The following is a 16,751-nucleotide window of genomic DNA, read 5'->3' on the forward strand; positions in this document are numbered from 1 at the left end:
GGTTTTATTCTGTTTGTGACCTTATCACCAGTTTTATGCATGACTAGAGGTTGCGTGTCTGATTGCTTGTACCTTAACCTCTGCAAAAAACTTAATGAGCATCCACCCTGAATAAACTCAGTCTGAGATCAAACTGCTCCCAGTTTGACATGCGATGCATTGTGCGGGGTGGGAGCTGATCACCCGCGCGCTTTAACTGCGTGCGTAGGAAACCGGGAGTTAGTCCAGGACACAAACCCTATACAAGTCCTCCGCGCGACCCGGTCCAACGAAATTGAATTGAAATTCTTTCATCCCTCACGCGAATCACAAAGGGCTTTCTTGTGTTACACGGGGCGTTTGGCAGGAAAAAATCAGTGTATTCCTTAGTTTGAGTGATGCGAAACGACCGCTGTGGCGACCTGCATCTGCTCCTTGTCCATAATACATGCAAACTAGGATCCCCGTCGCGCCGCTCCAGGGGCAAGGTTTCTCAGCAGGCGGCCACAACTTGAGATTAAGTAAAACACTTGAAACGTCCACATTCTGCATTAGGCTGTATTTAACACACAAAACATATCCACCGTCTTATTAAGTTGTACGACGTCGGGGCAACTGACAACTGGCCCGTCGCTTTCAGTTCATCAGCGCGCTGAAGCGCGCGGTTGTCGCAGCGGGAGCGTGCGCTAACGAGCTTTCTCCACCCCGCTGTGCGCATTCATCCCGGGGCTGTAACTTAAAATGTGCTCATAACCTTCAGACCGTGCAATGTACCGAAAGAGGTCTCAGGACGGCCGGGGATTCATTTACTTGTAATCCTCTCTCTTACTGAAGAGGAGGAGGCGGCGCGTTTGATTTTGGGTTCAGTTACCAGTACAAAGTCAAGCAATAAAAGCCGATGGATAAATTTAACTACGTTAGAATCTCACTGTCACTCTGTGGAAGATTTACTGTAGATATTTAACCTTAAACGTCCTGTTGTTGAAAAGGTTGTGTTGCAAAAGGTAAGGATTCTCCACCTCGATAACGAGATTTGTTTAGTAACATTTAAAATACACTTAATTTATTGATTATCTAGTGTCTAAGTGTGCCTATTGAAAGTAATTAGTTAAACCGTTTTCTAAACTCTCACGCGCGGACCCTAAGCATATTCATGCAGTCAGGTTAATCTGTATACCTATTTACAGAAATTAGAAAGGTAATAACAATCTTGACGTTTACGTGATTAACATAAGAAAACTTTGGATTGTGAAGTATATTAATGAAATTATTACAAATGAAATATAAAGTGAAATGATATATAAAAAAATGATAAAAATACAACCCCACCAAAATTTTAAATTTGATAAATTACATACAGACCATGTCAAAAACAAAAGTAATTCTTGATCTGGATTTAAAAACACCTAGAGCTGCATTCCTGATATGTTCAGGAACGTTATTCCATAGTTTAGAAGAAAAAAAGTAATCCTGTGGCGTGCTTTCAGACATGCCTTGTGCTTGTTGTTTGCCAGTTTATTTTCAGTTCACGCTTCTGAATCTGAACATTATTTGTGCGTCATGACGGTGACGTATACCGCGAGAGTGGCCAACGCGCGCTTCTGTGGCTTCTCAAAGCTGCTCCTCGCGTGGAAAGGAAGTATTTATAAAGTTTTGTATAAGGAGTTTTTGGCTTTTTTCGCCATGTACACCGCCATCAGCATTACATACAGGCGAGTGATTAAGTTTCTTATTTTTATGGGCCTAAAATGAATTGTAGACTAGCTCCAGAGCTAAATTTGCTGCATGCATCGTGTGTTCATGTTTCTTTCCAGGTTCTGTCTTTTAGAAGAACAAAAGAGATACTTTGAAAGACTCTCAATTTACTGCAACCATTACGCCAGCCTCATTCCGATGTCTTTCGTGTTAGGTAGGCCTAAATATAACAAACAATTATTGGCCACTGTTAAAATTCTTATAGCAACTTAATGGTGTGCTGTAGTTTCTGCACCCATTTGGCATCACGTCTTCATTTCCACAGGATTCTACGTTACCCTGATAGTAACCCGCTGGTGGGATCAGTACACTTCCATCCCTCTCCCGGACACAATTATGTGCACGCTGTCGGGGGGCTTACAAGGCGCGGATGAGCGCGGCAGGTTACTGCGGCGCACGCTGATGCGATACGCTAGTCTGTCCGCCATCCTCATCCTGCGCTCCGTGAGCACCGCCGTTTTCAAGCGCTTCCCCACAATGGACCATGTGGTGGAAGCAGGTAATTCTTTAAAAATCGGCCCCCGCGAAGGGTTTTGTAGCTACGCGCGAGTTTAACACTGAAAGGCGCATGTTTCCCCTGCCATGGGGATGTTGAAACTTTCTCTCTCTCTCTCTCTCTCTCTCTCTCTCTCTCTCTCTCTCTCTCTCTCTGCGTATAGGTTTTATGACACGTGAAGAGAGGAAGAAGTTTGAGGGTCTGCACTCTCCCTACAATAAATACTGGATCCCGTGTGTGTGGTTCACCAATTTAGCCGCAGAGGCTCGACTGGAAGGCAGAATTAAAGACGATAATACTTATAAACTGCTGTTGGAGGTAATCGACCATTCAAAACAACTCATTTATAGAATTTGTCTAGATTATCTGACTAGAATATACATATATAAATATTATTACTTATACTTAGTTCTAGCTCACTAAGTGAATACACTAATTGAATTATATATATATATATATATATATATAAGGAGGGTAAAGCTGCAACCTTTGATGATAAATGTAGAGATGTATAGAAGAGGATGTGGATGACGCCAACAAAGAGTAAAAAAAAAAAAAGTTAACTAACCCTCAGAAGTGACCCCTGACCTTAACTCTAATAAAAACAAAACAAACCTCCTAAAATAAATAACAAACACAAGGACTGGCAGCATCGCCCCCTCGGGTGTGTAAAAGAGGCGCAACGTATGTGCACACGTTGACTTCCTGAACGTTTCGGGTAAAAGTGTCACACAGCCTTGACTGACAGAGACCAAAGGGTGAGAGAATTAGCCAAACAGGCCATCCTTGGTCATGAAACACTGATGCATAATAGCAGGATGCCTGTGTGGTGTTTATATTTGTTGCAGTATTTTTAAAAGTTGTGATTTGCTTCACATGTAGTGCATGATGCATATTGTTTGTACTGAAAATATATTGTTAACTAAGGAACAGGATGGGTCATTTTATTTGGATCACATATCTTATTTCTGCTAAGATCATTCCATTAAAAAATTGAGAAATTTAATTATGTCAAGAATATGTACAAGATATGTACATTTATGACAAAAGTAAAAAGAGTTTATAGCAGAATACCTTTAATTAAATAGCTTAATGAAATGAACAAGTATTACTAGCTGACTAAGGTAGTGGCGTCCAAATCATGCATGCAGACACCAAAAAAGTGTTTTCGTTTCTCTCATATTTTCTAGGAGTTGAATGATTTCAGAGGGAAATGCAGCCTGCTTTTCCACTATGACATGATCAGTGTGCCTCTGGTCTACACGCAGGTGAGAAAAGTGTGTGTGTGTGTGTGTGTGTGTGTGTGAGTGATGGGTGAGTGATGGGTGCAATATCTTTTTAAGTGCTTAGATCTATGTGCTTAGAAACCAGCAGAAACAATGAAACCAGCATTTAACATTTAATTGACGTTTAATGATGGATAAGTGCGAGATAAGCAGTTTGGATGTTTTCAAAAGGGGCAATGTCAAATGTTAACAAAAAAGCCGGTGAACTGTCCTCCATGCCCCTTCAGGTGGTCACGCTGGCCGTGTACAGCTTCTTCCTGGTGTGCCTCATTGGGCGTCAGTTTCTGGACCCTGGCCAGGGTTATCCGGGTCACGACCTTGACTTGTATGTCCCTGTCTTCACCCTGCTCCAGTTCTTCTTCTACGCTGGCTGGCTGAAGGTCAGTACAAATGACTTCTTCATTTCATTCTTTACTCTTGCCCTTATTATTCAGATATTTAACTGTGTGTTAATAATTAAATTACAATTTTCATATATATTTCTTTGGTGTGTGTGTGTGTTTGTAAAAGCTTATATCTGTCTGTAAAGCATCCTTAAGTCTGAGAAAGGCGCTATACAAATGTAATTAATAATAATGTTAATAATACAGTTATGTTACTTTATTTATTCATATATTTTTGATTAGCATGCATGTTTTTTAATATTGATTTGTATATTGAATGTTGACAGTTGTGGGTTAACGTTAATAAACAGGTGGCTGAGCAGTTGATCAACCCATTTGGTGAGGATGATGATGACTTTGAGTCCAATTGGCTTATAGACAGAAACTTCCAGGTAAACATTCATTCATTCTTTCATTCATTCATTCACTCACTCACTCATATATTCCCAACAAAACAAACTCTTTTTTGCATGAGTGTATTTCTTTCTTTCTTTATTTTATTTTTAATAATTAGTTCACATATAAATAACTGACTCCCAAAGGAATATTCTACATTTTGTGTTCTATAACTTCCAAATGCATACTCTTATATTTCGTTAGTTTGCACTATCCTGGTGTGTATGTGTGCATGTGTGTGTATGTTATTTTGCTCCCTACAGGTCTCCATGATGGCAGTGGATGAGATGTACGGGGATCTCCCTGTGATGGAGCGCGATCGTTACTGGAACAATTCGAACCCTCGGCCACCCTACACTGCTGCCACGCTGTTTGTACTGCGCAAACCCTCTTTCCAGGGCTCCACCTTCGACATGGCGTGAGTCTCCATTCACAAACACAAGGGAATGCAAGTTGTTGAGGTTGGAACTATGGGACTAAATATGTTTAGTGGTTATAGCTTTTCCTTTAACCACATTTATGGCAGTCAGTGAAAAATATCCCCATGATCTCTTTATGAGATCAGGTTGGTTGATGAAGAGGTGGATTGAACAAACACCCATAATCTTGAAACATATAGTCAGAGAGACTTAATGGAGCACTTCATTAAACATGTATTGCCTTTCCTATGAAGCTGCGTTAAAAAACAAGTAAGTCTACTACAATGATATAGGTTGGCTATGGCTGTATTTGGACTCATTGTTACAAGCTAGAGAAGAATCACAAAATATGTCAATCTGTTTTATTTTTGTCTAGGCATACTCCATAACAGTGAACAAACTTCCTGCTTAAACCAATCCATGCAGTGATCAATATCATTAGTATTATTATTAGTCACTATTTATATAGCGCCTTTCTCAAACCCAAGAATGCTTTACAGACGGATATCTGCTTTAACAATGAAATCATTCACACGCCAACGAGAAGAAGCAGCCAATTTGCACACGCCATGCTCTCCATCAGAAACCACAGTCCCCTGGACATCACTGGACCAAGAATCATTCACACACGCATACACACACACACACACACACACACACACACAAACACACACACACAAAAACAACTCTGTACTATATATATGTACACAATTCACATTCATACAGGACAATTTAGAGTATCCAATCAACCTAAGCTAATGTTTTTTTGTACTGTGAGAGGAAACCGCAGATCTCCAAGGAAACCCATGCAGACATGGGGAGATCATGGACCAATGATACTATCTCCTAATTGGGCCATGAAACCATAATGCTATTCAGTAAAGTCTTTACCCAGCGGGTGGCGCTGGTTAACAAGTGGTCTAAATTCTATGGGCTAAATGTTGACTTCCTAAACCAACCATACCTAATTCCTGCTGGTACTTTGGAGCCTGCAAAAGCCCCCATGTGGTCAAACAAAAAGATTTTTAAAATTTAACTAAACAGTAAATTGGCTCCTAAGGAGCATTCACTCATGTTAAATAATCCTCATTAATTTATCGGAAGACATGATAATTTTTGTATTGTTGAAGTCCTCTACTAAAGGAGTTTATCTGCATTAAAGGAAAAACAGTTTCCATGGCTGAAAAAGTGACCCAAAAACTCTGTGCTTCCAGCCTCAATCCTTGCATCTGTAGCTATACTGTCTCAGTGAGTTGCAGTTGGTAACCAGCGCCACCTGCTGGGTAAAGACTTTACTGAATAGCATTATGGCTTCAAACCCCAATTAGGAGCTAGTATAATTGGACAGGCTAGTTTTTGGCATGCTTGCAGTAACAGTAACTCTGAAACTCCAAAACTCTGAACAGTGTTTTTGCTGTTGTTGTTTTACTGGGTTTTGTCATATTTATATAACACTGCTTTTTCCATCTAAATTCAGAATTCCCAAAGAAGAGATGCACTTCCAGCCCCTGGAGGAAATTGCCGAGAATACCGAAGAATCTATGACTCAGAATCACAATCTTACTTGCTTTGACCGACTCCTTGGCTCCACCCCCTCTCCCACAGGCTTTGTGGGTGGAGCTTCTCACAAAACCTCTGCTCAGCTGCCACAACTGACACATTCTGCCACCTCTGACCCCTCCTACTCAGGCAGGGAGAAGGAGGGAGATGGATGCATGGGATGGAGAGGGGGAAGAGAATTACCGCTGCCAGGCTCAGAACATCACACTCACAGCACCACCTGCAGCTGTGGAGGAACCATCAACACGTGCACTCTGCTCTCTGCACTGGAGTTCACAGAGAGTCAAGCAAGAGTTGAGAGTGGAGAGACTGATGGAGCAAAGAGTTCACAGAAGCAGATGGAGAGAGAGGATAAAGAGGAGAGTGAATCACTGCTAAAAATACCACCTTTAACTCAAGTACCTTTGAGGCCAAAGCAGGACAGGGTATGTGAACAACCTAAAGCTGTCTGCTCGAGTGCTCTCGCACTGGGCATAATGAAGCCTCGAATCTCCTATACCATCGCCACCAAGCACTCCATACCAGACTTCTCCTTCCAACCAATCAGAGACCAGGCAAAGATCATGACCCCTCAGTCAACCAATGGCAAAGCGCCATCTGGCTCGGTTCCAAGTTGTGACGTTCCTTCATTTCCTGATCCAAAATGGCCCTTGCTATCTGCAGAACACACACAGTGCCGGAGAAGTGTCAGTATGGGTCCAGAGGTTATTGGGTTGGCTAAAAAGACTAAGGAAGAAATTGAGTAACCTTTGGCCTCTTGGCTCTAAGTTAAACACTCAGATAGCTATCAAGATAATGATGAGCTGAATAGGTAGGTAAGTGAGCTAGAATATGACAGATTGACATGAGATAGGACTAAAAACACATTAACAAAACTAAAGTTCAACCAGTTAGTATTTTGTCCAAAAATAAAAATGTTTTTAATTCAGCTTTGCCCCAGTATTTATATATATTTGTAGGAACTTAGCAAGATGCCAGTCTATATTTAGTAAAACTAAATTACACTCGGATGTTTGTCAATTACAAAAATATATGGGCAAGTGAAGGACCTACATGTACTCTAACCTTCATTATGAAAGTATCCAGCCAAACCTGTCACCATGAACGTTTGCAAAGCCTTTGAGCGGTAAGAGTGGTAGAGCTGGGACTGATATAAAACTTTAGAAAAGAAATTAGCAACTACCGTGTAACTTTATATAACTCTCTCTCTCTCTCTCTCTCTCTCTCTCTCTCTCTCTCTCTCTCTCTATATATATATATATATATATATATATATATATATATATATATATATATATATATATATATATATATAATATGTGTGTGTGTGTGTGTGTGTATATATATATATATATATATATATATATATATATATATATATATATATATATATATATATATATATGTAAAAATAATAGCTAAAGTGCAGCTAAACAAGATGAAGAATCAGTTTACTTTGTAGTCCTCAAATGAACCACCTTATGGTCCCCCATATGGAGGTGACCATGCTTAAAATGCATTTAGTACAGAATCTCTGACACATCCAGACTACTAGGTGTTAGTGTTGTGATAGTTTGATAATCTGAAGAAGAATCTGTGGAAAATAATGACTTATTGTTCCTTTAATCAAATGTTTACACTAGACTACCTACCTGGACTACAACAGATAATAAAACAAATTAATAAAATACATATTTTGATATATTGTAATGGAATTAATGCTTTACTATTTTAAAGTTATAAATAATGCATATATCATATTTCAAAGATCAGTTTAAAAACCTTTATCGGTGTGTCTACCATGGATGAGACATATTTATGAATAAAAAGGACATTTATGGCAGGATAGTTGAATATACATTAGCCTGGCTGGTGAGATATGTTGTTACATTAAAGACCCTTTCATGAAGAACAGATGCATAGCATAAGTGTTGACTCAATGGGAGCATGACAGAAATTTTAGGAGTTCCAGACACTGTGGACCCCCTGTGCCCTGGGCCTCAGTACAATGCCCAACCACCACCCACCCACCTACCGGTTAGCTATGTGAAACAAACATCTGCGTGAAAGACAACCTGTTCTTTGAAAAAATCACAATGTTTAATTTACCTTTGCACAAATAAAAAATTTTATTACAACAGTGACACAAAACAATGCAAAAATATTTAGAAGACGTTTACATGCAAATAAAAAGAAATGAATTGGACTTGCTCTGCAAGTACTGCACATAGCCCCTTATCTCCACTCTCTAGTTCTTCAACACTGAAGCTGCACAGAAAGAACTTTAATTCATGCAGTTCATGTCTAAAGCATCTGCAGATTTGTTGACCTACTAAACACTAAATATCAAGGGGTGGCCAATTTATTTGAACTTCCAGAGGAAAACTACAGTTATCGTTTTCCAGATATCCAGTTTCTTTAACATACTGGAAGACTGATGGGACAGTAATGACTGAATGTGTTTTGCTGTTATACTGTTTTGCTACTGTTTGAAAACAGCAGCTAGACACCACATGAAGTGCATGTTTCTGGGGTGAATTTGGGACGAGAGAGGAATGGAGTGAGTGTGGCTCACACTGGTGAGGAAGACGAGGAAAACGAATTTTGTGCCTCTATTACTGCACTGTAAATGAGATTGGGATAAGTAATTCCTACTAGGTCACAGAAGTTGTTATCCTATTAGGAATGATCAGATAAAATACATTTCAGTTACTAGTGGTGGGTGAAGTACTAGGCATTTAGGGACAATGTGCTTGATGTTATTTGCCCACATTGTTATACAGGACCATGGAGACGACCATCGCGGCAATCTGAGGAATGACAGACAAACAGCAAGGCAAGAATTAGAATTAGAAGAGCACAAAAGGGAACAGTTTCAAGTGAGGTGCTGAATGTCAGACACAACTGTAGTTCTATGATGTATGTTAACTTGGTGGCTGGAGGACTTCAGCTTCAGACTCCAGTTCTGCCTACTGGGTTATCTAAAGTCAAAAGTTCAAGTCTGATACCTCCAGGGCAGCAATGCCAAGGGCCACACCCCCCAGTATGGAAGCATTGTCTTCTATGAGTGTCACCAGAGCGTTAAAACAGCCCACCTGTGCAGAGAAGGACGCAGCAGGACGGAAAGTAAAATTTCAGACAAAACGTTATATATATATATATATATATATATATATATATATATATATATATGTATGTATGTATGAAGATTCCAAGGAATATGCAGAGTACTGTAAAGATAGAACAGGATGTAGGATGTTTCAGACAGAGGTCCTTCATGACCAAGCTACTGTTTCTTTATAAACCTACACAGCTGCAGATTGGGCATTTATGGGGCCCCAAAGTTATGTCTGGGGGCTCTAATCAAAGACAGTAAAATACAATATTTACCCACCCCGTACAATCTTTAAGTATCTCCTTACTGCAGTCAGAACTAAACCGTCCTGGTTTCTTTTTCTTAATTCTCTTTCTTTTATGGCCGTCGCTGGGATACGAGAGATGATTTAAGAGAATCTTTAAGAGTTCTGATCAGCTAACTAGCATGTTATGGTATCTCTTTGATGTTGAACAATGAAAGAATGAATGTGTTTTTTGCATCCAATCTCTAGTGGCTAGGGATTCCCTGATCTCTGGGGCCCAATGCGTTTGCATGATTTGCATACAGCTAAAAACTGCCACTGAACCTACATATACAGATTTCACAGCTCCAACCCACATCTAAATCATCAGCTACTTATCTGACTCTACTTAAGATCAGACTGTGATCATTAAGACTGAGATTGTCACCTCTGCTGATGCCTCTGCTGCATTCAGATTGCAAATTGTGAGACTTTTAAAGCAGCAGGACTCTGGGTAATTGTTGGTATCTGTTACAAAAGGAGATCCAGTGAAGTCGGTGTAGTTGTTAAATCCACAGCATTTCAGCTAAAATGACACAAATATCTACATTTATTCATGTGAAAAATACCAGCAAGAATATCTTGTGATTTGTATGTGATTTGATATGATATGAATCATATAATACAAAGGTATATTATATTATATTATATTATATTATATTATATTATATTATATTATATTATATTATATTATGTACCTGAGTCATAGTTTCATTCATCACGGTTGTGAATCCAGCATCTTTTCCATAGTTTTTCTGGATGGTTACAACAAATTTCTCATTCACTTTCACCAACAGTTCCTTTACCTGAGGAAGGGAGAGGGAGGCTTGATGTGATCAATCTTTATGTTTATCGTTTGTTTGTGTCTCCAGCCAGTAGAGGGCGCACTTTGTTCATTGTTCAGGGAGAAAGAAGCCCCAAGGAGAAAGAGCCAAGTGATTCAGACCAGAGCTCAAGGTCCATGGAAGTGCTCCTATAAACTCTTTTAAACTCTTATATTACGCAGGGCTTTTATTGCTGTTTTAAGGTTTTTGATCTTACCAAGGGTTGAAACACGAGGATGACGATGGCCCCAGCCACCTCAGCAATGAAGATGATGAGCACAATGATGAAGAACTACAGATAAGGCAAAAGAAGTGACACATGAAGTAGAGAACAGGTGTTCTGTTTTTAATTTCAGCTTGAGAAACATTCAAGAGGTTCAGAAATCTTCAGCAAAATTTTTTTTAAATTTATTAGTGAATGATAGTAGCGATTGCTAACGTGCGTAGTGCTAAGGGCTCCAATATTAGCACTGTTATGATTCCTGAATGACACTACACCTTTAAGAACAACTTACCCAGGACAGAACTTTAAAACTCCCAGGCCGACACAATACATACCATTTTGTCCAGTATTAACTAATATAAAGCACCATCTCACAATGCATTCTTGCTTACATGGCTTCAAGAAGTGGCCGTCAGTCTCAAAGGTCAGGGTCACTCACCATGAGGAGCATGCACTTGTTCTCGGTGACTGCTCCACAGCAGCCCAGGAAGCCCATGAGGGCGAGGACGGTGCCGACCGCGATCAGCAGGTAGCCCACGTTAGCCAGCTGCGCTAACTCAGGAGGAGCGTCGGGAATGTGAGATAACACGCCCAGCAGAGAGCTGCTGTCCACCGACACCCAGATCCCCACGGCCAAGACTACAGCCCCTGCCAACTGGGGGTGAACATGGGACCGAAAAGGAATATAAAAGGGCAAGACACAAAAAAAGAGACTGTTGAGTTGGGGGGGGGGGGTTGCCACCTACATGTATGAAACCATATTATCTTAAAAACTTGTACAGCCTCAACGCAACTTTAATAGTGTACACAGAGCTCCAGAAAGCTGGTGCTAAGTTGACTGACAGCAGAGTAAACACAATTTAAAAAATCATGCCCAGTTTCACCCTATGAATCTCTCAAGGAAGGCGTCAGACCAGACACGTACATTTCTAACTGTAAATGAAACTATTTCTTCCTGAAAATTTCTCTTCTGGAAGGTTCTACAGAGCAAATGATATTTGAATTTTTTTTTTTTTTTTTTTTTTTTAAACACACGCACACAGGTGAGTCACTTTAAGTCTTTAGTAAAATCACAAGGTATGCATGTGATACACTATCACAATTTCCCAGAGATAAGCAGTTATGGTGCCCAATTTGCATGGGTCGGTGACAGACATTACCCTCTTTCCACTGTTCTCTGATCAGTTACCCTTTCGTTGGTTCTACTTTGAACCAACACCACAGTTGGTCTCAGGTCAGATAGTATGTCACATATGACCTTTAGGGTCTATTAAAAGACTCTGACCTTTGATTTGTATTATTATTATTATGTTACATTTATTCAGCACCTTTCTCAAATTCAAGGACACATTACAGTCACATATTTCACACTGACACGCCCGACGAGAAGTGTTAGCCAACTTCTCTTATAATCAAATAATAGGCATATCATAAGAGGCCCAGCGAAATATTACGCATCATGCGTTTAAGTACACAGTGACTGACCTAAAATGGACATGATGAAATCTACTACTCCATAAACTGGACCTATAATTGCCATCAAGATTCTGTCAGAATCAACCATCAACTCTATCCGCAATCTGTAAATACAGTTTAAAGAAAGAAGAGCTAGCTTACGAAGATCACGCCATTGAAGACGAACATAATGATTTTCAGGAATCCCGAGCAGCACATCTTGGCAGCCTTTTGTTTTGTTTTGGGTTTTTGGTTTGTTTTTTTGGGGGGGGTTAGTCCTAAAAAATAAAAGTAGTGTCAAACAGACAATCTGTAGCATGAAACATACAGCATTCCCATGGTCACCCTGAGCAGCGTGGACTATGAGCTCACACTATCTATAATGGTTTAAACACAGAATATTTGGTAGTGAGCTCTTATGTATGTGTGGTTATGCAAATCATGAGCCACTAGTCTTTAGTGTGCAGAGCTGACCGCTTCATCTTGTTGACAAATCCAGCATGATGCACTGCACTGTGACTCCCCAGAAGGCATGTTTTCAGGCACACACACACACACACACACATTCATTTCAGCATCGAGCTATATGTGCGCTCCCGAACCAGTGAGTTAACTTTAGTTTTTGACTTTCTTTTCTACATGCTCTAAACTTAGTTTAATCATTCATGTCTTATTATTTTTTTTCTTCTTGCAGTAGTGTAATTAGTGCAGTATTGTAATAGTGTAGGTACCACGTAGCATATTCTCTGACAGACAGAATGCCGTCAGCTGCAGTAGTATCTGGCCAACAGTGCTCTGTCTCCCTCTTCGTGCTATCAGTAGGGAGCCCCTTCCCACAACAAACATTGTACTGTACAACTCATTTCTATGTGAGCTTACATTTAACTAACATTTAATGTAAAAAAAAGGAGCAGGTGGCCATTTTCAACCTTCACCTCTTACTTCACACCAAGAATAAATCAATAACAATCAATGACTCTGCACTGAGTCTGTGCAGTTCATTGTTTAAGAGTATCTTATCACATAGGCTTTTAACCCAGTCCAGATCAGCAACACATGACCAGGCAGTGTGCATCGTTATAACTACTGCTATCGTCATACTGATCCGAGATCAGCCTTGCTGCTTTTGTTATATTGGCTCAGGGTGGTTGAGGGGAGAGATGAACCCAGATTGTTCACCTGGGGGTGACTTATCCTCAGAAGTAGCTGAACTCTTATACAGTAACATCTAACCCAATAAACTGTGACAGACTTGTTGAGTGTGCATCCTCTGGTGTTATTCTTTAACGAGTTCCTTTTCACTTCCTTATTGCTCTTCTGGACTGTCTTCTGTCATGAACCATAGCAGAAAAGCCCTGGATGCATTTGCCAACATATCCCACCAACCAAAAAGAGCTGGTGGACTTTGAGACCATTCACCAATAGGAGGAAATGCGTGTTGCATTGCAGCTTCCTGTTCTGGGAAAAGGAACCACGTGTAAACACTTGTAAAGCGTCCATATGACTGTACTTGACGTACAGAACAAGACTGCTGAACAGGAAGTGGACTAAGGTAAGCCACTGTCAACCAGGTGCCCAGACTAAGCGAAGGGCCCCAGAAACTGCCTTTACCATATAAGATTTTTCAAGCTTTTTAGTCTATCAAACAGAAAGGATACAAAAACCTTTCTGATGTTTTATGCATGTCTGCATTTCCTCAATGGAGTGAAAATCGTGGGCGCTCCAAATGCGCTCTGAGAGGGATTAGCTGTGATTGTCTTGTGTGAGGTGAGTGCTGTACAAAGCGAGGCCTGCTCTGGGTTTAATACGGAGCTGTGCTACTGCCCATTCTGGTGCCAAATCAGTTAAAAAGACTACTTGTGTTGAACATCGTTTATTTGACTTCTTATCTTAGTGTGGCCTGTGTACCTTCACCAAACAAATAGCTCTGTGATTGTTGAGAAAGTGTGATATAAACATTCAGGTTTTCCAGAAAGAGCAATTCCAGACTTGTACTCTAGTTCTGCAACACTAATATAAATTGAAATCTGATTGCTTGGGTTGATAACAGAAAGTGGTTTAGGGTGACACAGCCAGAACTTCTTAATAACAGCAATTAAATAAAAGTTTGGTAAATGATTAGTGCTGTTGAAAATGCGAGAGAGAGAGAGAGAGAGAGAGAGAGAGAGAGAGAGAGGGGGGGGGGGGGGGCACGCAGACAGCATTTCCGTAGATTCAGTTAAAGTCATATTCACTAACACAAATAGTGAAATGCATGCTATTTATGAAGTTCTAAACAGCACCATTCACAACTAAAACTACAAAGTTAAAAAATAAACATGCACACAAAAGCTTACATGGAGAGAGAGAGAAAAAATTCTGGTTGAATTGTAGAACATATGGGAGAATTAAAACAATGCATATTAGAATGAAGTTCTAACCATGATGTTAAGAACTAAAACAAATAAATAAATAGTCATATTACTTGTACAAAGCCTGGATTGTTATCTGTGTGATGAGAAAGGTTCTTTCTTTGAGGTAAATGCTACATTTACATTGGAGACTAGATTGTGTTTGAGATCATTAGAGCAGTCTAAATTTGCCTATTTGATGTTTCAGTGTTGAACCACACAACGGTCAACATGTTTTTTTCAGTGATTAGAGTGGGCAAGCATGAATCTTACCTGTCCACAGATGAGCGCCCTTACGCAGTCTGAGATGTATATGAAACTTTGTGTATGAGAAAGTCTGTGTGGTGGTTTTATGGCCATTGGTTACTGTGGGAGGCGGGCCTTGAACAGAATGCTCTTTTTTCACCCAATGCACTTTTGGTCAAAGTCCACTTCAGAAAGCAGATGTCAAAACACAAGGTGATGAATCATCAAAGCTAACCAATCATTTTACCTGTTCTAAAGTAAAATAGCCTATGGGCTCACAGCCATTTGTTTACAGAGGTAGAAGGTATATGATGTCACAACCACAGCAGATAACTAGCTCAGCCTCACGTGTTATTTAACCTTGTTTTACGTCAAATTATGGAACACCAATTTTCCACATTTTATGGTTTACTATCTGGAAAGTCAAGGACAAAAGCATTAAAGTGTATGCCATGAAGTTAATGCCAGTATACATCATCAAGTAGTTTCCCATCACATGTACTTAGTGCATCCATAAATAATATGATACCACTCAAAGTCAAGAATCTGAAGGAATTAAGTTGTCTAACTGAAATGACCACAGAAACTTTTTGCTGGTGGGTGGTGTATTTCCCCTTGTATCTCCTCACATGGGTTTGTCATCTGTGGTCTGTGGGTGTAGAAGTAGCTATTTTATTTCGGGCCTTGTTTCTAATTTTCTAAAGTAAATGCACTCATAGAAATAATTAAAAAACAATAAGGCCATAAATACGAAAAACAAAAAAAAACAAAAAAACAAGCAAAAATTAAAAGTGCAGTGCAGAGTTTCTGCTGCTCTACAGGACTGCAGGTTTCCGCAGTGGGACAGCTGTCAATCGTCAGCCCTGGTGACTCCTCACACTGGCCTACACAGTGTGCGCTCACATTCGTATTTCCATGTGCCCTTGTTCCTGCGCTCCCTCCCTCTCTACACGGTTATATTTCCACACTGTCCGTTCACTCATTCAGTCTGTCATTGCATTTCATTTCACTGCAGTTGTGCATAGCACCTGCTATGAAGGCGCGTAAGACAAATAAGCCATATTTGATTTGATTTTGATTTGATACACACACACACATTTCTTTGCTAAAATGGACATTCACCCTAGTAAAACCCATCTCTAACCAAAAAGATGCAGGATGTCAAACAGTTTAAACTTTAAACTTTCACTCTGAAGTTGAGTGTTACTGGAAGTCATCAATAACCAATACCCTGGATCGGGGTTTAAAAATAGCTTCTACATAAAAAATGATAATAAAAGGTCAATAAAAGCAAACAATCAAAAGACCGATGATGATTTTGTAATCCACAGTTTTGTTATACCATTGTGGACGGGGCAGCAGACTAAATGGATGTTTTCCCGTTTTCGTCTGGGTAACCATTTTCCTTGGACAGTGCCTGTTTCTGGAAGCTCCTGTCTTTAGAAATGACCCCATGAATTAAGAACACACTGAAAAGTCCTAAGAAAGACCTGGCAACAGAGCAAACATTTCACATTGTGCTTGTTTTGGCCAGCAATGGGGACTAGCTGCTACTAACAACCTCCACCACTTGCTGGCTTAATTTTAAAGAACATTGCAGTGCAAAACTAAACCAGACGTGTTAGAATCCTCACCATGGCCTCAGTGTTACTTTCAAGAACTCTGTGGTTTTACAGTTGGAAGCTGCTCTTAAAAAGTTTCCACTTTCATGTTTCCTGACCCGGGCATGCAGATTTTTCCTTCATAACATACGAAAGGTTTTCTCTCACAGGAGGCTACCCAGGTGCTTGTGCAATCTCTTGTTATCTCAAAGCTCAAAGACTACCACTCATAGACTGTTATCTTAAAGCTCAAAGACTTATCTCAAAGACTACTGCAATGCACTACTTGCTGGTCTTCCTTTATGGGCCATCAAATCTCTACAACCGATCCTGAATGCAG

The 16,751-nt window shown here is 40.0% G+C and overlaps 2 protein-coding genes across 3 annotated transcripts; one reads left to right on the plus strand and one right to left on the minus strand.

Annotated features, from left to right (window-relative positions):
* Positions 1-154: 154 nt before the first annotated feature.
* best2 (bestrophin 2) lies at positions 155-7,498 on the plus strand. Of its 2 annotated transcripts, XM_081701303.1 has the most exons (10): positions 155-983; positions 1,494-1,691; positions 1,794-1,888; positions 2,000-2,233; positions 2,394-2,548; positions 3,421-3,498; positions 3,744-3,896; positions 4,211-4,291; positions 4,559-4,713; positions 6,192-7,498. In XM_081701303.1, the coding sequence occupies exons 2-10, from the start codon at positions 1,540-1,542 to the stop codon at positions 7,018-7,020; spliced, it is 1,932 nt and encodes a 643-aa protein (XP_081557429.1). In that variant the 5' UTR covers positions 155-983; positions 1,494-1,539; the 3' UTR covers positions 7,021-7,498. The 2 variants fall into 2 exon arrangements, with proteins under 2 accessions (XP_081557429.1, XP_081557430.1); XM_081701304.1 differs by lacking the exon at positions 2,000-2,233 and having other exon boundaries at positions 155-1,691.
* Positions 7,499-8,187: 689 nt separating this feature from the next.
* Positions 8,188-14,930, minus strand: tspan34a (tetraspanin 34a). Its single transcript, XM_027022320.3, has 8 exons — positions 14,838-14,930; positions 12,337-12,452; positions 11,159-11,374; positions 10,714-10,788; positions 10,371-10,478; positions 10,061-10,198; positions 9,283-9,369; positions 8,188-9,084 (listed from the first exon to the last, which is right to left on the minus strand). The coding sequence occupies exons 2-8, from the start codon at positions 12,391-12,393 to the stop codon at positions 9,034-9,036; spliced, it is 732 nt and encodes a 243-aa protein (XP_026878121.2). The 5' UTR covers positions 12,394-12,452; positions 14,838-14,930; the 3' UTR covers positions 8,188-9,033.
* Between the last annotated feature and the right edge of the window lie 1,821 nt (positions 14,931-16,751).

The sequence above is a fragment of the Electrophorus electricus genome, chromosome 18 (assembly GCF_041902795.1).
Source record: "Electrophorus electricus isolate QZ-2024a chromosome 18, ASM4190279v1, whole genome shotgun sequence".
Taxonomy (NCBI): Eukaryota; Metazoa; Chordata; class Actinopteri; order Gymnotiformes; family Gymnotidae; genus Electrophorus; species Electrophorus electricus.

What these genes read in the sequence shown, in the direction of transcription:
- tspan34a (XM_027022320.3), bottom strand. Translation starts at nt 12,393, where the DNA reads ATGTGCTGCTCGGGATTCCTGAAAATCATTATGTTCGTCTTCAATGGC. An exon ending in TCTTCAATGGCGTGATCTTC is followed by an intron (nt 11,375 to 12,336) that starts GTAAGCTAGCTC and finishes GTTCACCCCCAG; the next exon opens with TTGGCAGGGGCTGTAGTCTT. An exon ending in TTGGCATTGCTGCCCTGGAG is followed by an intron (nt 9,085 to 9,282) that starts GTATCAGACTTG and finishes GTCATTCCTCAG; the next exon opens with ATTGCCGCGATGGTCGTCTC.
- best2 (XM_081701303.1), top strand. Translation starts at nt 1,540, where the DNA reads ATGACGGTGACGTATACCGCGAGAGTGGCCAACGCGCGCTTCTGTGGC. An exon ending in GGACCATGTGGTGGAAGCAG is followed by an intron (nt 2,234 to 2,393) that starts GTAATTCTTTAA and finishes CTCTGCGTATAG; the next exon opens with GTTTTATGACACGTGAAGAG. An exon ending in TTATAGACAGAAACTTCCAG is followed by an intron (nt 4,292 to 4,558) that starts GTAAACATTCAT and finishes TGCTCCCTACAG; the next exon opens with GTCTCCATGATGGCAGTGGA.